At 45.7% G+C, this 20,470-nt stretch overlaps 1 protein-coding gene across 4 annotated transcripts in view; it reads left to right on the forward strand.

Annotated features, from left to right (window-relative positions):
• The window catches only part of adkb (adenosine kinase b), a 287,226-nt gene that overhangs the window by 102,582 nt on the left and 164,174 nt on the right, over positions 1-20,470 (forward strand). For all 4 annotated transcript variants that reach the window (XM_021581101.2, XM_021581103.2, XM_021581102.2 and 1 more), the window contains 2 exons: positions 15,048-15,220; positions 17,400-17,508. In XM_021581101.2, coding sequence (XP_021436776.2) covers positions 15,048-15,220; positions 17,400-17,508 — 282 coding nt within the window. The remainder of the gene's footprint in view (positions 1-15,047; positions 15,221-17,399; positions 17,509-20,470) is intronic.

Consider the following 20,470-nt stretch of genomic DNA (forward strand, 5'->3'; position numbering starts at 1 on the left):
TGCACCATATTCCCTATATAGTGCACTCCTACCAGAGCTGTGGGCCCTGGTCAAACGTAGTGTACTACAGTATATAGGGAACAGGGTGCTATATGGGATGCAGAGACAAAGACTACACCATCAGCTAAAGGTATTTGGAAGGTTATCATCGCCATAACTCCAAAATAAATCTCAACTTTTTTCTACTATTTGTCGTTGATGCCACTGCGGCATACAGCTAGTAGTTATGCCTGTTATTTTGCTCCTGTACGCGCTCTCTCTCTCTAAGCCGTGAGAAAGAAACACAACTTCTTTAAGCCATGCCGACTGGGTTGATAAGGTAGAATTTGATAGTGCTGCCTCGCCTGCCTGCAAACTCTGGGAAAGTTCAAAGCTGGCAACTGTTCATAAATCTTCTTGTTATTACCTTGTGCATCTGTCTGGTACTCTCTTTCTCTACTTCCAGGTGGAGGCTGATGATGTGCTGCTGATAAGCACTGCAATGTACTCTTTCCCCTCGCTCTCATTTCAATTTAAGGGGCTTTCGTAGCATGGGAAACATATGTTAACATTGCCAAAGCAAGTGAAGTAGATGATAAACAAAAGGGAAAATAAACAAATATAAACATGGTGTTGTATTTACAATGGTGTTTGTTCTTCACTGGTTGCCCTTTTCTTGTGGCAACAGGTCACATTTTTGCTGATGTGATTTCGCACTGGTATTTCACCCAGTAGATATGGGAGTTTATCAAAATTGTGTTTGTTTTCTAATTCTTTGTGGAGCTGTGTAATCTGAGGGAAATGTGTGTCTCTAATAGGATCATACATTTGGCAGGAGGTTAAGAAGTGCAGCTCAGTTTCCACCTCATTGTGTGGGCAGTGTTCACTGCTCACTGAGTCTGTACATAGTCAAAGCTTTCCTTAAGTCTGGGTCAGTCACAGTGGTCAGGTATTCTGCCATTGTGTACTCTCTGTTTAGTGCCAAATAGCATTCTAGTTTGCTCTGTTTTTTAAAATTCTTTCCAATGTCTCAAGTGATCTCTTTTTCTTTTCTCATGATTTGGTTGGGTCTAATTGTGTTGCTGTCCTGGGGCTCTGTGGGGTGTGTTTGTGTTTGTGAACAGAGCCCCAGGACTAGCTTGCTCTTCTCCAGGTTCATCTCTCTGTTGGTGATGGCTTTGTTATGGAAGGTTTGGGAATTGCTTCCTTTTAGGTGGTTGTAGAATTGAACGGGTCTTTTCTGGATTTTGATAATTAGTGGTCATCAGCCTAATTCTACTCTGCATGCATTATTTGGTGTTTTACATTGTACACTAAGAATATTTTTGCAGAATTCTGCATGCAGAGTTTCAATTTGGTCTTTGTCCCATTTTGTGAATTCTTGGTTGGTGAGTGGACCCCAGACTGCACAATTAAAAAGGGCATTGGGTTTAATAACTGATTGAAGGATTTTTTAGCCAGATCCTAATTGGTATGTCAAATGTTATGTTCCTTTTGATGGTATAGAAGGCCCTTCTTGCCTTGTCACTCAGATCATTCACAGGTTTGTGGAATTGACCTGTGGCGCTAATGTTAAGGCTGAGGTATGTATAGTTTTGTGTGTGCTCTAGGGCAACGGTGTCTAGATGGAAATTGTATTTTTGGTCCTGGCAACTGGACCATCATTTTTGTCTTACTGAGATTTACTGTCCAGGCCCAGGTCTCGCTCGCTCTCTTTCTTTCTCTTTCTCTTTCTCTCACTCTCTTTCTCTCTATGCATAGATGTTACTTCTCTCCAATAAGACTTACCCACAATATGTGCATGCTTGCATTTTAAATGTGTTTTGTCAACTGCAGTCATCCAATTCGGTTATGTCTATCAATGTTACAATTAGATTAGGCATACTAGAATGTAAGATCCATTCGCTCACCACCAATAGCAGCAGTAGTACTTTCATCATGGCTTATTTTCTAAGGGCTTTAATTTGTTGAATACATTTCCTCTTTAACCTGTCGAGGAGAAGGAAGCCATCCATGCATTGTCCTTGATCCGCCTGTGCTGGAAGAAGATACACTTTGTTAGTGCAATGATAGGCCTTTACTGCAGGCAACCGGCTGATTGAATGGCATCCTTCTCAAGGTCAGGCTTCAGTTAAGAGCTATTTTCTGCTTACCTGTGCAGCTCGACAGCCACTGTCTCTATCCCAAATGGCACTCTATTCCCTATCTAATCCACTGCTTTTGAACAGAGAGAATAGGGTGCCGTCTGGGACTTAGCCACTGAATCTGCACACAAAACTGCCTTTACAGTGACACAGACAGACTGGCTTAGCAAGAGGAGAGGCTCATCCCAACTGGTAACATGAAGGGAAACCTCTTCGCCTGCAAAAAAATGACACAAAGGGAGTAGAAATGTAATAATTAGGATTTTATACTACACCGTGTGAAGACATTGAGTTTCTAGTTGTTTTATTCATATCCTCCCATACTTTTCCTATGTCAACTGAAACAGCCCATTACATAATCAGCACACTGTGATCATAGGCTTAAGGTCAGGGATCAAAGGTCATTTGGGGTGTAACGATCGTTGTTGGAAGGATTGGACCAAGGTGCAGCGTGGAAGGCGTTCATCATGTTTATTAATGTGAACCAGCAACAAAACAATAAAGAGTAACAAAAACGAACGTGCAGCTTTGTAGGGCAAAAAGGCTACAATACAAAAACAAGATCCCACACACAACAGGTGGAAAAAGGCTGCCTGAATATGATCCCCAATTAGAGACAACGATAGACAGCTGCCTCTGATTGGGAACCATACTAGGCCAACCTAGAAACAAAAAACTAGAATGCCCACCCTAGTCACACCCCAACCTAACCAAATAGAGAAATAAAAGGATCTCTAAGGTCAGGGCGTGACATTGGGCTCAATGTTACTTTCCTCTTCTTGTTTGGAATGAGGTGGCAAGATGTATTTCTACAGATGTCAATGTCCAGATAACTATCAACAGAATTCACCCTAAATCAGTTTATATGCAGACACCTAGGCTACATACAGTTGAATATGCTCTATGTGATATAGTGGGGTAGCACAGCATTATCTGACCACTATTATCAAAGTTGTGATATAATGTAGCGTTGTAGTAGGTCAATGATGGAAATGGACGGATATGATTTGAGATGGACTAGACCGTGTCTGTTCTGGAACGCTCTAGTGCTCTAACCCGAGACATAGCCATGAAGATGTCTTCACTAACTAACTGTCTTCAAAGTTCTCACATCTCACAAGACGACAAGTTGTAGTCAGACACTCATTAGGCTCCACTTCCTCTCTGGTCTCTAAAGCAGCTAATGTTTTGAAGTGAATTTTCTGCCCTGCCACATTAGATGTAGCCGAGTCTGACCCTGTGCTCTGCGCGCTAAACCCTCTACCCGCCTGTCATTTCATTTGGTTAGTGTGTGTGGGTTAGTGTGTGTGTGTTTTAAAAACACTCATCCTGGCTGACACCGATCACCTGGCGCTGTCACCGTAACCACGGGAGGCCCTCGACAACCTGACACGGTGACGAGATCAAATCACAGTGATAATCCACCGTACCATATGGGGGCGAAACCGATTCACCTGCTCCACACACACACACACACACACACACAGAACAGCTGCACTCCCACCAGCAGGATAGATGGATTGTACTGAACACTACACAGCTCCACCAATAGGATTAGCAGGTTTAGGCGTCTAAAGGTCCTCCGTGTTCTCCTTCTCCTTGTAACCAACCCCACAAACACCTAATGCGGCTTTATGATCAGCTAATTCCCCCACATACACACACATACACACAAACAGGTGCACCCTCATGCGCGCACACACACACACAACACACACACACACACACACACTCCCATGGATCTAGTTGTGTTCGTGTGCGAGCTTGTGTCTGTGTTGTTGTGTAGTTGTTTATTTCTCCTATCTCCAGTGGCCCTAGATGGGTATCTTTGTAAGCTCTGCTCTGCTCCGCATAACTTCTTTAGACTCACTCAGTGTATCAGAGCTCACTCCTCAGGTGTACTACTACACAGTAAACAGTAGCAGCCAGGTAAGAAGGCCTCTATTGTGGCACTGAGAGAGATCTGGGGGAGTTTGGATCAGATTGTGACTGAGACAACATCACCTTGTTTATCCGGTAAACAATTCAACCCCAGAGTGCCTAAAAAAAAATCAAGGCTGCGTGTTTAACAAGAGAGCAGCGGAGAGAGAGAGAGTCTAGTTTCCTCTTCTAGATAAACCTGGCGCCGGGAGATACAACACATTGACATCTCTGATTCATGCAGCGTGAAGATACTACAGAGAGGTGTGTGTGTGTGTGTGTGTGTGTGTTTTGCGTGCTAGCTCACTGATCTGAATTCGCCCTTTGATACCTGTGTGAAGAGGAGAGATGGAGAGGGATAATGACATTCTTCCTGTGCTTAAAATCACAACCTGTAGATTGTCACGTAGTTGTAGTGTAGCATCATCCGGTTTGATCTTCATCACACACCTAAGAGACATCCCTGCCTCCCTCAACCCTCTTCTGATCCAGGATCAGGTCCCGCCTATGATCTAAAATACAAAACTGATCCTGGATCAGCAATACTCTAAGATGCATTATGAATGCCAGCCTTCTCTGGCTGGGTGTGCTGGTGCCATGTTGTGGCCAGAGAAGAATTCAACAACACAACACACATTCTTCCCAGGGACGGATGCTGCATCATGGCGCCCCTCTGATCCAGAGAGATCTTTGTCAGATTTAGAACATGGTTGATTACACCTAGGCAATCTTATCAGATTCAGCTTTACTATGATATTCTCCTAGTTGCCAGTAAATAGTGGTAACAGTGGGGGGGAAGTGTATACGGCAACCGGGTAACATCACTTACAGTAAAAGATGCCATGTGGTCTGCTGAGAGATGAGCCTGATATTCATGTCCATGCTAAGAAAAACTATTGTGTAATTGTATAGATTTTTGAAATGTGTCGTTCATATAGGGAATTATGTTATGCTGTTTGTCATTACAACAAGAAAAAGTGTGAGTGAGTTGACTGCAAACAACTTCATGTTGGAGAGGAGCGCTTATCCATGTCTTTGACTGATAATCAGCTGGTTATAGTGTTGATCATTTTCCTCTCTCTCTCAATCTCTCTCTCCCTCTTCATCACTCTCTCTCGCTCTCTCTCAATCGCTCTCTCCCTCTTCATCGCTCTCTCAATCGCTCTCTCCCTCTTCATCACTCTCTCTCGCTCTCTCTCAATCTCTCTTTCCCTCTTCATCACTCTCGCTCTCTCTCAATCTCTCTCTCCCTCTTCATCACTCTCTCTCGCTCCCTCTTCCTCTCGCTCTCTCCATCTCTCTCTCATGCTCTTTCTTCATCTCGCTCTCTTTATCTCTCTACCTCCCTCTATCATAGCAACAGAGACTGTTAATGGCTTTGGCAGCAAGCTCTGATAATCAGCTTGTTATCACGTTGATCATTTACAGCTCTCCTTCTCTCAACCTCTCTTCCATAGCAACAGAGACTGTTAATGGCTTTGGCAGGGAGCCATGGTGGCGACTGGCGAGTTGAGGAGAGTAACAGTGTCAAGACAGGCAACACTACTTAGGCCTGTAGCTATAGAGCTATATAGTATTTAATACTTCCCTCCACTCCAGGTCCCAGTCCCCACCCCACTTATCAGAAGTGAAAAAAAACAACAACATATGCAACCCCTGAGCGAGCGGCGCGAAGGAAGCGGTGCCCTAGCCCCCAACACAGTTAACTGTGCATGAAATTGAACTGATAGCAGCTATTGACCAGAGGCTCAGCTCTCAAGAGGAAGAGGGGAAACGGCCGGCTGTGTGTTACCCGATTGACTGAAAACTCCTCGGCCGGTTGGCTTTGATGGCTGGCACTTTACAGGAAAGAGTGATTTAATGGAATCTGCCAGACCTCATCAATGTAAGGGCTTCTTGACGGGCCCCCTTCCCTCTACCTTCGACCCCCGCGGTCTCTGGTTTATAACGCATCAGTGACAGGGGACAGATGTTGTTGTTTTATATAAACCAACCAGGATATTGTTTCACCTCTGACTGGACTCTTAGGGACAGAGCTGTGTGTGTGTGTAGTTGTGTAGTTGTGCAGTTGTGTATGAGGGAGAGAGTGTGTGTGAGAACAGCCTGTCCTGTTCCCTGACCACCCCGGAGCCAGTGCTGAGCCACTTCACTGAGGAGGCTATTTTAGTCCTCTATAAATAGCCTATTGAATTTAGCCAGCTTGATAAGCCTATAATTAATGTGGCCATCATTAGGTACGGACATGTTCAGCTGTAGAGGACCCTGCTGCTGAGGGGAATGTGTGTGTGCGTGCAAGGAGTCTTCACTGCCCTTGTTATAAAGGGTGAACTCAAGTGAACTGGACTGCTGTGATAACTGTTATAGAGGGCTTACTGGCTGTGGCTGGATACCAGACATATTGCCCTCTGCTTCTGTTGGGGGTGCAAAGGCCTTTTGTTGTGGAGCTGTAGGATACAACACAGCCTCATCTATCAAACCCAAAGCCCTGGGTTTGAACACAGTCCTCAGCGGATCTCAGTTCTATTGCATTGGAATTGCATCATTAATAGTGCAGAGATTATTCTCCAGAGCGACTCACAAGAAACTCCATTGACCCCTAGGGGAGGACTAGAAACCAGACACAGTCTGCCTCCCAAATAGCACCCTATTCCAGGGCCCATAGTCAAAAGTAGTGCACTTTATGGGAAATAGGGTGCAATTTGGGAGGCAGACAATGTTTTTACAGTAGGAATATCTAATAGGACGGCCTTTTAGCAGTTAATCAATATACAGCAGGGAGCAGGAGAAAGACAGAGGGGGAGGGCGAGAGGGAGAGGGAGCGGTAAAGTGACCGAGTGAGATGAGGGGAACGAGAAGGAGCGAGAGGGAGAAAGTAATAGCTTATAGTGTTAATGACAAGCAGTCAGTCTGAAGCGGCTCAACTCCCAAACACTGGTGCTACTCTCCTCTCTGTCTCCTCGTCTCATCTGGCCTGCGTAATTGCCCTCCTGCAACCTGCCATGCGACTGCTATCTGTCTCTTCTTCTTCTCTCTCTCCCCTCTCCTCTTCTCCCCTTCTTCTCTCTCTCCTCCTAGTGAAGACTGGCAGCTGTTGGATGTTGAGGGGAGAGGGGCTCACAGGTCAACTCCCAAAGTGGGGCTCCGCGCATCCACAAGATGTCATAATTAATATCTATCTGGGGGGCCCCTGGGCTATAAGAAGGCCGAGGGAGGATAGGGTGGGTTGTGGATAAATGGCAGCCAAACAGTAAAAAAAATAAAAATAATGTATACTCATCATCATCACTTTGCCCTCAGCTAGTAGGATTCCACATTCTGCATGTGTCTCAAATGGCAAACTATTCACTGTATAGTGCAGTACTTTTGATCAGAACCTTATGGGTCCTTAGTAGTACATTATATAGGGGATAGGGTACCATTTGGGACGCATTCTCATTTCTTTACTCTAGTATTTGCATGGTGTTCTCCTGCCGCGTGTGTCCGTACCTAGAGATATTCCACAGTGGTATACCAGGGGAACTTATTCATCTTTGGGGACCGACCAGTGTTTTTCCTAGTTAAGCAAATATACATTAGCCACACAGTGTGAGATACAGACTCCCTCCCAGCACCTTGAGAACAAGCTGTTATTTCTCTCTGTGCCCTCTCTCTCTTTCTCTCGCTCTCTGTGCTTTCTCTCTGCTTTTGCTCCCTCCCCCTCTCTCTTTCCCCCTCTATTTATCTGACTCTCTCTCCTCCCTCTCTCATCCCTCTCTCTCTCTCTCTCTCTCTCTAACATGATGCCTGGGGCCAGATCCCGCTCTCTCACTCTCTCTCCCATCCTCCCTCTCATCCCTCTCTCCCCCTCCTTTTTCTCTCTCATCTCTCTCTCTCTCTCTCTAACATGACGCCTGGGGCCAGTTCTCTCTCTGTCTCATCTGCTGCTTAATTTCACTGGCGCGGCCCTCGTAATGAAGCGCCTTGATGTACATTTGCCAATTTCTGCCTGTGCCACTGCAGTATAATTGGGATGTGACTGAGCATGAATACCCGGCGCAGGGTTGGTTGACCTCCACACGACCCTACAGATAATGCTTTGGTCATAATAGAAGTATTATCTCCCCTAATCTGGGAATGGAGAGGGGTTGTCTGCAGGGTTCCAGGGATGGAGATGGAGGCTGTGTCCCAAATGGCAGCCTATTGCCTATATAGTGCATTGGCTCTGGTCAAAAGTAGCGAACTATTTATGGAATAGGGTGCCATTACAGACACAGTTTTGAAGATTAATGGGTCTAACTCCCTATAGTACTCCTAGGCAGGGCTAAAATAATATAACATTTTTTCCCCCACATGCTTGTACTGACAACGATATATACATATTTATTAGGGATGGGCACCGTTATCCAGATATCCGAACGGACGTTAGTATTCAATTACTTGAGTGAATGTTAATTTCTGGAGATATATTTTTGGGGGGCTTATTTTGAAAAAGCATTGTAGAACAACGCAAAGCGGAGTGCCTGGATACAGCCTTTAGCCGCGGTATTTTGGCCATATATCACAAATCCCCGAGGTGCCTTATTGCTATTATAAACTGGTTACCAACGTAATTAGAGCAGTAAAAATAAATGTTTTGTCATACCTGTGGTATACGGTCTGATTTATACCACAGCTGTCAGCCAATCAGCATTCAGGGCACGAACCACCCTGTTTAGAAATGTTATTAGATTATCTTTGTGACAATCACACACATGGATATGCCATGACATTTGAAATACTTAATGTAATAAAACAACAATCTTTTGAAAATGTGTTTTATAATGTGTGTTAAGCTCCTGCTGCGCATTTAGTCTTCCAGTACAGTCTGCCCTGACATCGGTATGCTATTTTCCCCACTTCAAACGGCAATTACAGGCACGCACTTATAACAGAGTTTCCACCAGATTCGACACAGATAAATGCAAAACACTCACCAGAAAACTTTTTTTGTAACAGAATCAACCCTTTTCACCCGCCACCTCCACCCACCCCACCCCCCGTTAACTTTGCCACCGCTGCTGAAAATAATCCTAGGGGAAACACTGTTCATCATGCATCCTCAGAGGGGGGGTAGGGGCCCCTGAATGGCCCTTCTCTATTCCCACCTGAGGCCTGCAAATGAAGGGGCCTCCTGTGCTCCACACACACAGCTCTGCTCGCTGTAATACCTGTGTCCCAAATGGCACCATATTCCCTATATAGTCCATTACTTTTGGTCGGAGCCCAATAGGTTTAAAGTAGTGCACTATATATGCAAATAGGGTGCCATTTGTGACTGTGACATTGTTTACAGCCTGCAGCACCTGACTGGCTGGCTGACCTTGGTTTTGGAGCTCATCACTGCAACATTGGGAAAATCAGATTGGACTTGACGTGTACCCCAGCCATTGACCTTGATAAGTGTGTGCGGTGCCTGCAGCAGGAGGTCTTGGGCGAATAAGTGTGTGTTTGTGGTTCTTTTTGTCTATCTGCCTGTCTCAATGTGTGTGTCGCTGTGTGCGTGTGCATATGTTTGCGTGTATATGCGTGCTTACGCCTGCATGGGTTTGTCTTCATGAGTAAGGAGGCTGAGGGGTAATGAAGCATGAGTCAAGCCAACACATGGCAGGAACATGCCTCGACACATGGCAGGGACATGGCTCGACACATGGCAGCGACATGGCTCGACACATGGCAGAACCGTCATCTCTCTAATTACTGTTTATTTTGCGTCTCCCAAATAGAATCGATTAAACCCCAAACATACCGAAGCCACTTGGTCTAAAAGCACACCTGAACTGTGCTTCAATGATATTTTCTCCACACTGTTTATTTCTGGTTTCTTACCAGAGAGAGAAGGATAATGGAGAGAGCGAAATGGCAGGAATTCAAGGGAGAGGAAAAGAGCGAGAGGGAGGGAGTGAGAGGAGAGAAAAGTAGCGAGAGTGATCGAAAGAGGTAGAGAGATTGAGCATGAGAGATAGAGAAGAATCACAGGACGGAGAGAGACAGAAAGGAAGAGTATCGGAGGATGAAAATGCATTTTTCTTTCTTTCCCACTGAGGTGCTATTTGGTTGTGGGAAATGATTAATTTCACACGTATACAGGTCATCCCTGGAAACAGCAACATCTCATTCACTAGGGGCCCCAGTCAGCAACAAAACAGAACACGAGCCGTCTAGATGGAAATTGAGCAAACATCGCACACACTCACAGCATACACACACAGGCGGTACACACACAAATGAGAGACACACACACACCAGTACATCAATAAATCTTTGGAGGTTAAACCTGAGAGTAGGAGAATGTGAGCAGCTCCTCTCATCACCAAGGTAAAAGTCACCCAGTACATTAGGTCTGTCAGTACCAGGAAGTAACAGCGGAGCTCCTAACCAATCAGGTGTCCCTGTTAGACAGGTGCTCTCTCTTTCACACAGACTACCTATGTTTGCAGCAGTAGGATGGCGATGGAACATTGAAATATGGGGTTTGTGTAAATAAGGATGTGGGACTGTTTTTAGCTCAGTGTGTGTGTGTGTGTGTGTATGTGTGTGTGAGTGTGGCGGAGAGCCTGGAACAGAATAGAGTCTCTGTGTAGAGTGGGACAGTTATTGGTTTGTGTTTCCATGAAGCTATGTATGCCATCAAGAAACTAATTTTACTCAGACACTTCCTTCTCTATTTCTTTAACTCTAACATTTCTCCCGGTCTTTACATATTTGATGATATTAAACACCTGTAATATAATATACTATGCAAGAGAGAAGACAATGAGGCATATGCATATAATGCACGATGAGGAAGGTGCCCCGGATGATGATAATAATAATAAATACCATTCATCTAAGCCGGGGGGGGGTTCTACTACGCTACAGTGCATTCAGAAAGTATTCACACCCCTTCACTTTTTCCACATTTTATTAGTTTTTTTCCCCCTCATCAATTGACACACAATACCCCATAATGACAAAGCAAAAACATGTTTTATTTTTTGCAAATGTATTAAAAAAGTGTAAAACAAAAAAAAAACTTCAATCACATTTACATAAGTATTCAGACCCTTTACTCAGTACTGTTGAAGCACCTTTGGGAGCTATTACAGCCTTGAGTCTTCTTGGGTATGACGCTACAAGTTTGGCACACCTGTATTTGGGGAGTTTCTCCCATTCGTCTCTGCAGATCCTCTCTAGTTCCTCTCAGGTTGGATGAGGAGCGTCGCTGCAAGCTATTTTCAGGTCTCTCCAGACATGTTTAGTCGGCTTCAAGTCTGGGCTCTGGCTGGGCCACTCAAGGACATTGAGACTTGTCCTGAAGCCACTCCTGCGTTGTCTTGGCTGTGTGCTTAGGCTCGTTGTCCTGTTGGAAGATGAACCTTCACCCCAGTCTGAGGTCCTGAGCGTTCTGGAGCAGGTTTTCATCAAGGATCTCTCTCTACTTTGCTCCGTTCATCTTTCCCTCGATCCTGACTAGTCTCCTAGTCTCCGCCAATGAAAGACATCCCCACAGCATGATGCTGCCACCACCATGCTTCACCGTAGGGATGGTTTTGGCCAAATGATGAGCAGTGCCCGGTTTCCTCCAGATGTAACGCTTGTGATTCAGGCCAAAGAGTTTAAACTTTTCATCAGACCAGAGAATCTAGTTTCTCTCAGAGTCCTTTAGGTGCCTTTTCATGTTCATTTTCCTGAGGAGTGGCTTTAATCTGCCCTGATTAGTGGAGTGCTGCAGAGATGCTTGTCCTTCTGGAAGGTTCTCCCATCTCCACAGAGGAACTCTGGCGCTCTGTCAGAGTGACCATCGGGTTCTTGGTCACCTCCCTAACCAAGGCCCTCCCCAGATTGCTCAGTTTGGCCGGGTGGCCAGCTCTTGGTGTTACCAAACTTCTTCCATTTAAGAATGATGGAGGCCACTGTGTCCTTGGGGACCTTCAATGCTGCAGAAATGTTTTGGTACCCTTCCCCAGATCTACAGTATGCCTCGATACAATCCTGTCTCGGAGCTACATGGACAATTCCTTCGACCTCGTGACTTTGTTTTTGCTCTGACATGCACTGTCACCTGCGGGACCTTTTTAGACAGATGTGTGCCTTTACAAATCATGTCCATTCATTTCAATTTACCACAGGTGGACTCCAATCAAGTTGTAGAAACATTAAGGATAATCAATGTAAACAGGATGCACCTGAGCTCAATTTCCAGTCTTAGAGGCTCAGTTATTTCAGTTAAATTCTCTAATACATTTTCAAAAAATTCTAAAAACCTGTTTTCGCTTTGTCATTATGGGCTATTGTGTGTAGATTGATGTGAAAAAAATAAATATTGAATGCATTTTAGAATAATAATATGTGGAAAAAGTGAAGGGGTCTGAATACTTTCTGAAAAAAAAGAGTCTATATACATTGTGTGCAAAAGGCATGAGGAGGTAGGCAAATAATTACAATTTAGCAGATTAACACTGGAGTGATAATTTATCAGATGATCATGTGCAAGTAGAGATACTGGTGTGCAAAAGTAAATAAATAAAAACAGTATGGGGATGAGGTAGGTAAATTGGGTGGGCTATTTACAGATGGACTATGTACAGCTGCAGCGATCGGTTAGCTGCTCAGATAGCAGATGTTTGAAGTTGGTGAGGGAAATAAAAGTCTCCAACTTCAGCAATTTTTGCAATTCTTTCCAGTCACAGGCAGCAGAGAACTGGAAGGAAAGGCGGCCAAATGAGGTGTTGGCTTTAGGGATGATCAGTGAGATACACCTGCTGGAGCGCGTGCTACGGGTGGGTATTGCCATCGTGACCAGTGAACTGAGATAAGGCGGAGCTTACCTAGCATGGACTTGTAGATGACCTGGAGCCAGTGGGTCTGGCGACGAATATGTTGCGTGGGCCAGCTGACTAGAGCATACAGGTCGCAGTGGTGGGTGGTAACAAAACGGATGGCACTGTGATAAACGGCATCTAGTTTGGAGGTTAGATAGCACAGTGTCCAAGGAAGGGCCAGAAGTATACAGAATGGCGTCGTCTGCGTAGAGGTGGATCAAGGAATCGCGCACAGCAAGAGCAACATCATTCATATATACAGAGAAAAGAGTCCGCCCGAGAATTTAACCCTGTGGTACCCCCATAGAGACTGCCAGAGGACCGGACAACATGCCCTCCGATTTGACACACTGAACTCTGTCTGCAAAGTAGTTGGTGAACCAGGCAAGGCAGTCATTAGAAAAACCGAGGCTACGGAATCTGCCGATAAGAATATGGTGGTTGACAGAGTCGAAAGCCTTGGCCAGGTCGATGAAGACGGCTGATATCGTTTAGTACCTTGAGCGTGGCTGAGGTGCACCCGTGACCGGCTCGGAAACCGGATTGCACAGCGGAGAAGGTACGGTGGGATTCGAGAAGGTCAGTGATCTGTTTGTTGACTTGGCTTTCGAAGACCTTAGATAGGCAGGGCAGGATGGATATAGGTCTGGAACAGTTTGGGTCCAGGGTGTCTCAGAGGGGGATGACCGTGGCAGCTTTCCAATCCTTGGAGATCTCAGACGATACGAAAGAGAGGTTGAACAGGCTGGTAATAGGGGTTGCGACAATGGCGGCGGATAGTTTCAGAAATAGAGGGTCCAGATTGTCAAGCCCAGCTGATTTGTATGGGTCCAGGTTTTGCAGCTCTTTCAGAACATCTGCTATCTGGATTTAGGTAAAGGAGAAGCTGGGGAGGCTTGGGCGAGTAGCTGCGAGGGGGGGGGGGGGGGGGGGGGGGAGCTGTTGGCCGAGGTTGGAGTAGCCAGGAGGATGGTATGGCCAGCCGTTGAGAAATGCTTGTTGAAGTTTTCGATTATCATGGATTTATCGGTGGTGACCGTGTTACCTAGCCTCAGTGCAGTGGGCAGGTGGGAGGAGGTGCTCTTGTTCTCCATGGACTTTACAGTGTCCCAGAACATTTTGGAGTTAGAGCTACAGGATGCAAATTTCTGCTTGAAAAAGTTGGCCTTTGCTTTCCTGACTGACTGTGTGTATTGGTTCCTGACTTCCCTGACTTGATGTATCCCTAGAAAAATGTGGGTCCTACTGGGTCCTATTAGCCCATAGAAACGCATTGAATAACAGATTCACTACATGAAACAACAGATCGTCCTCCCAAAAAATCGAAAGGAAGTTTGTTCTGATGTGTCTGTCCTATATCTGAGAGATACAGTATAAGAAAGATCAGGATTATTTATATATATATTTTACCCGTTATTTTTGGCACTAAAAAAGTCTCCATATATTAGTTCCGTTAATTTTCTCAACTGGTACCGGGGGACCTTCAGATGAGTCTAGAGCAAAACAACCGACATATACGTGTTTGTGAGAGTCTCACCTTTCCACAGTGTGTTTCCCAAACTGTTCGGACGCTACAGCCGATTTTGTGAGAAGAACGATTTTCGGGAAGCCTCATGGTCTGACAAAGACCGCTCTAACTCTGTCACCATTCACCGCAGATGCTGAAGTGCGACATAGGCGAATGGAGTGGATTGAGACGCATCCAAAAAACAGATCTCTAAATTAAATTGACAGACTTTTATGGAGATGTTTGTATTATGCTGATTAGATTTTCGCGGTGTCACAGACATCAACCTTAGGGGGTTAAGCAGATGCTTTTATTCAACGCGACTTAGTCATGCGTGCATACATTTGTTGTATGAGTGGCCCCAGCGGGAATTGAACCCACAACCCTTGGGGTTTTAAGTGCTATGTTCTACCACCGTACAACACAGGTCAGTATACCTAATCTACTAATGTGTTCTCTCCTGTCTCCTCTGTAGTGGATAATGTACGGACAGTTTCTCTCCTGTCTCCTCTGTAGTGGATAATGTACTGACAGTTTCTCTCCTGTCTCCTCTGTAGTGGATAATGTACTGACCGATTCTTTCCCGTCTCCTCTGTTGTCGATAATGTACTGACAGTTTCTCTCCTGTCTCGCCTGTAGTGGATAACGTGCTGACAGTTCCTTTCCTTTCTCCTCTAGTGGATGATCCAGACGCCTCACAAGGTGGCCACGTTCTTTGGCTGCATCGGGACGGACCACTTTGGAGAGATCCTGAAACAGAAGGCTGAGGAAGCCCATGTAGACGCTCGCTATTACCAACAGACCCAGGAGCCAACAGGAACCTGCGCTGCCTGCATCACCGGGGACAACAGGTCAGGCCTCGTCCAATCAGCTCTAAGCTAAGCAACACCGGTTGCATCCCAATAATCTCCTTCTCCGGAAGTGTGCCTGTGTTCACTTCCCGTCATGGATTTGACTGGTATGGAAACTCCCTCCCTCTAGCTTATGCCTACACCAATCCAATGCTTTTAAATTAAGTGGGGAGAAGTGAACTAGTGCACACTTCAGGAGGAAGGAGCGAGAACCTGGTGTAAGTCCCAATTATCTGTCCCCCAAGAGTAATTTCGGTTCATTTGAAGTTCATAGAGTCGTTAAATGGTGACGGCTCATCATGCGTAAATGCTAGTTGGTCGTCTTTCATCAAAGGAAAGCACTTACTGTACATTCCTTCCACTTTAGTAGAACCTTGCAGCCCCAGTGACTTGTCTTGTCACCCATCTACAGTACAGGCTCAGGCTGACACAGAGGATGCAGCCCAAATGGCACCCTATTCCTTACATAGTGCACTACTTTTGATCACAACCCCTCCTGGCCCTGTTCAAAAGTGCTGCACTATATAGGGAGTAGGGTGCCATTTGGGACGCAACACAGGAGGGTAGATGCCACACTAGGGCGGCTGGTAGCCTAGCGCTTAGACCGTTGGGCCAGTAACCGAAAGGTTGGTAGTTTGAATCCACGAGCCGATTGCTCCAGGGTCGCCTTTGATAATGGCTGACCATGGAAAAACATTTTTACACCTGCATATAATACGCACTTGTACATGTGTGAAACAGGACAAATATAAGCAAATTATATTATTATTATTAGATGTATTTGGATCTCTCTCCTCACCTGTCAGACCTCTTGTGTGTGTGTCAGTCAGACCCCTCCTGTCTGTCAGTAGTATTGATCCTCAGACTGTCAACCGCTTCTCACGCTGCTGTCATCATCAACACGTCTCACATACACAGCAGAGGACACCCACATGCACACACACACACAGGGCCAGGTGTGGATCAATAAGTCCTCAGTAAAGACTCAGTCTGTCTGGCCTTTCATCTCCCGCTACTGGAGGTGTCACTCACCGTGTGTGTGTGTGTTTGTGTGTTTGTGTTAGTCTCTAGCGGCTGGCCTGCCCTGTCGGCCTGGCAGACATGCCCAGTGAACGAGCTCTCTTAGTGGGGCTTGTTTGATGTGAGCTCTGACACCTGAAAAGGTCAGTCTGTGTGCTTCAGGAGAGGAGCCCTGTAATATGTCTTCCAGGTGTTTAACAGACAGCTCAGGAGGCCAGGTTTAAGGTCACGGCAGGGCTGGGTTATGAGGGAGATTCCAGCCAGTCAGTGTGTAATAACCTCTGCTTTGATTAGGCTTGCCAATCTCGCTCTTCAGAAACTGCATCATATGGTATTTTCCTCTAACACACACCTCTGTAGCTCCCTTGTCCTCCACGGCTCAATGCAATGCCAGGATAGTGAGTATGATTCCCAGGACCCCTACAACCCCTACATAAAAATGCCTCTGTCTCAGTATCACCTCCAGTATCTCACAACAGATGAGGTGAAGACTGTGGTTGCATCTGAAATGGCAATCTTTTTCCCTACATAGTGTACTACTTTTGACCTTATGACTACTTTTGACCTTAAAAATAGTACACTACATAGGCCGGGGATAGGGCATAATTTCAGATTGACTGGGGCCTGAGTATTAGTAAAAAAAACGTTTAAGAGGTAACATGATAATGTTACATTATTTCAGGCAGAACCTTTGTTCACGGTTAGCCTTGAATGTGTTTAATCCCATTCTCTGTTGGAGACCAGTGTCTCTGTCTGCATCCCAAATGGCACCCTATTCCCTAATATCCAGAGCCCTATGGCCAGGTCAGACTGTCTCTGTGATAACCAGTTTAAGTTTTTGATAACAGAAACTGTATTTATTTCACCTTGCACCTAACGTTCTACGCATTATCATCCTTTTACATCATGGGAGGAAAGTGTCTGGGCTACGTCCCAAATGGCACCCTATTCCCCCTATAGTGCCTAACTTTTGACCAGCTTTGGTCAAACAGTGCACTATATAGGGAGAAATTTAGGTCGCAGCCTGGGTCTGATGCTGGTGTTTTGGGGATATTTTTGGAGTTGGGAATGAAGATGGATGATTGGCGAGCGGGCCGTGTGATTTATGGGCTGTGTCTGTTCAGGTCCCTTTTGTGATTTATGGGCTGTGTCTGTGCAGGTCCTTGGTTGCTAACCTGGCAGCAGCAAACTGCTACAACAAGGAGAAACACCTGGATCTGGATGGCAACTGGGAGCTGGTTGAGAAAGCCAAGGTCTATTATATAGCGGTAAGTGACAAAAAAAGTGATTAAAATCACTCTACATTCAAATGACTCTAGTCTCCACATTCAACGTGCACGCATGAGCGCACACATCACATTTGAGTCATTTAGCAGACACTCTTATCCAGAGCGACTTACAGTTACGCTCTTAAGATAGCTAGCTGGGACAACCCCATATGTTAAGATAGCTAGCTGGGACAACCCCATATGTTAAGATAGCTAGGTGGGACAACCCAATATGTTAAGATAGCTAGCTGGGACAACCCCATATGTTAAGATAGCTAGGTGGGACAACCCCATATGTTAAGATAGCTAGGTGGGACAACCCCATATGTTAAGATAGCTAGGTGGGACAAACCCTTATGTTAAGATAGCTAGCTGGGACAACCCCATATGTCATAGTAAATACATTTTTCCTCAAAGCTATCAGCAAAGTCAGTGCTAGTAAGGGGGCAAAAATAATAATTTAAGATATTCTTTGAAGAGGTAGGGTAGGTTCGGTTGACCTAGCTTCAGGGGGAAGCTGGTTCCACCACTTGGGTGCCAGGACAGAGAAGAGCTTGGACTGGGCTGAGAGGGAGCTGCCCTCCCGTAGGGCCAAGAGACCAGAGGTGGCAGAATGGAGTACTCGGGTTGGGGTTTGAACTTAGCCTGAAAGTAGGAAGGGCAGTTCCTCTTGCTGCTCCGTAGGCAAGTACCATGATCTTGCAGTGGATACGAGCTTCAACTGGAAGCCAGTGGAGTGTGGGGAGGAGCGGGGTGACATGGGAGAACTTGAGAAGGTAGAACCCCCATTGGCTGCAGGGTTTTGGATAAGTTGCTAGGGTTTGATGGCACAAGCTGGGTGCCCAGCCAACAGCGAGATCAAGTTTCAACGTCACATGCACAAATACAGTGAAAGTCTTTTCTTGCAAGCTCTGAACCCAACAATGCAATAATCAATAACAATGTAATACTAAAAATAACAAGGTAAAACAAAAACACATGAGAAAATAAATAAGAAAACGATATAGTAAGTAAGCATACTATATACAGGGTCAGTTCCACTACCATATTTACAATGCAAGAGTCATTTTAAATAGAGTTGCAGTAGTCCAGACGGGCGATGACAAATGCCTGGATTAGGACCTATGTTGCGTCCTGTGTGAGGTAGTCATACTCTACGGATGTTGTATGGCATGAACCTGTAGGAACAAGTCACTGCTTTGATGTTTGCCAAGAACGACAGGGTTTTTGTTGTCCAGGGTCACTCCAAGGTTCTTTGCACTCTGTGAGGGGCCCACCATGGAGTTGTCAACTGAGAGGCCATCCCCGGGAGGAAGAGCAGCTCTGTCTTGTCATGGTTGAGCTTGAGGTGGTGGGCTGACATTCAAGATGAGATATCTACCAGGCACGCAGAGATGCATGTCACCACCTGGATGTCAGAAGGGGGTAACGAGAACAGTAGTTGAGTATCATCTGCATAGCAATGATAGGAGCGACCGTGTGAGGATATGACGGAGCCGAGTGACTTGGTGCATAGAGAGAAGAGGAGAGGGCCTAGAACCGAGCCTTGGGGGACATAAGTAGTGAGAGTACGTGCGCAAACACAGATCCTCTCCAATTCACCTGGTAGGAGCGGCCTGCCAGGTAGGATGCAATCCAAGCGTGTGCAGAGCCTGAGGTACCAGCCCTTGGTGGGTGGAGAGGAGGATCTGATGGTTCACTGTGTTGAAGGCAATGGATATATCTAGGAGAATGAGAACAGAGGAGAGGGAGTCCGCTTTGGAAGTGTGGAGAGCCTCCATGACACAGAGAAGAGCAGTCTTGGTTGAGTGACCCATCTTGAAGCCTGGTTAGTTCAAGAAGATTGTTATGAGGAAGATGGCGAGAGAGTTGGTCAGAGACAGAACATTTAAGTGTTTTGGAAAGAAACGAAAAATGGGATACAAATTTATAGTTTTTGATGTCTGAGGTGTCAAGTTTTGGTTTCTCAAGGAGGGGAGCAACTCTGAGCATTTTGAAGTCAGAGGGGATGCAGCCAGTTGTCAGGGATGACCAGATGCTCTTGGACTATGAGCGAAAAACATAGTCAGGTAAAGAGAGAGCAGCTGGGGTAGCAGTGTTCTCTGGTGTGATACATGTCTCTCAGGGCCAGAAAGTGTAAGGGTGACTGAAGGGCAGCATAAGTTGAGATGAACTCTGCGTTGGTGACCGCAGATCTGCGGTTCCAAACACTGCCGGAGACCAGAAATTCCATATGGGTTTTGTGCGCAGGGTACACTAAATTAGAAGTGTTGCAGCCAAGGGGTGGGGAGCGAACAGGTATAGAAAACACGCACATAGTTGACAAAGCTACAAAAGAGAAAAATTAGATCTGAAAATAACTAGGTAATACTTAAGTGAGAGAGTGGTGTGGCGCCTTCCTCTCATAACAGAACCTTCTTTGTTTCGGCAACACGACTGTCGCTGGGAAAACAGGGGAGACTGAAGTACTAACTCTAATTGCTGATTGCCTAGCAGAGGTGAAGAGCACACCTCCCTGTACTAATTGCTGATTGCCTAGGAGAGGTGAAACCACTCCCCCTTCAATACAGCCACTGATTACGAAAACAACAACAGTCCCAAATTGCCCTGCCAGTTAATCCTGGTTGAGGTGTCAACAATCATCTGCATGTTATGAGCAGTCAGCAGTTCACACACCAAGTAGGCTACTGGGAAGACAGGCAGCACTTAAAGTAGATGGCCCTAGCTAGCAAAAAGACAGTACTAGACAACAGATAAAGGCAAAAAATGATACGTATCACTCCTGGAGAGATCACGAATCCTCTAGCTATAGAATGAAACACACACACACACACACACACACACACACACACACACACACTTTCTCCCATTGCCAGAAGAGAACAAAACGTTAAGAGGGCCTTTGTAGAAAGGAAACAAACCCCTTGGCGTTCCACAGTCATTGTCAAAGTGTTCATTTGTC

Source organism: Oncorhynchus mykiss, chromosome 23 (genome assembly GCF_013265735.2).
Source record: "Oncorhynchus mykiss isolate Arlee chromosome 23, USDA_OmykA_1.1, whole genome shotgun sequence".
NCBI lineage: Eukaryota > Metazoa > Chordata > Actinopteri > Salmoniformes > Salmonidae > Oncorhynchus > Oncorhynchus mykiss.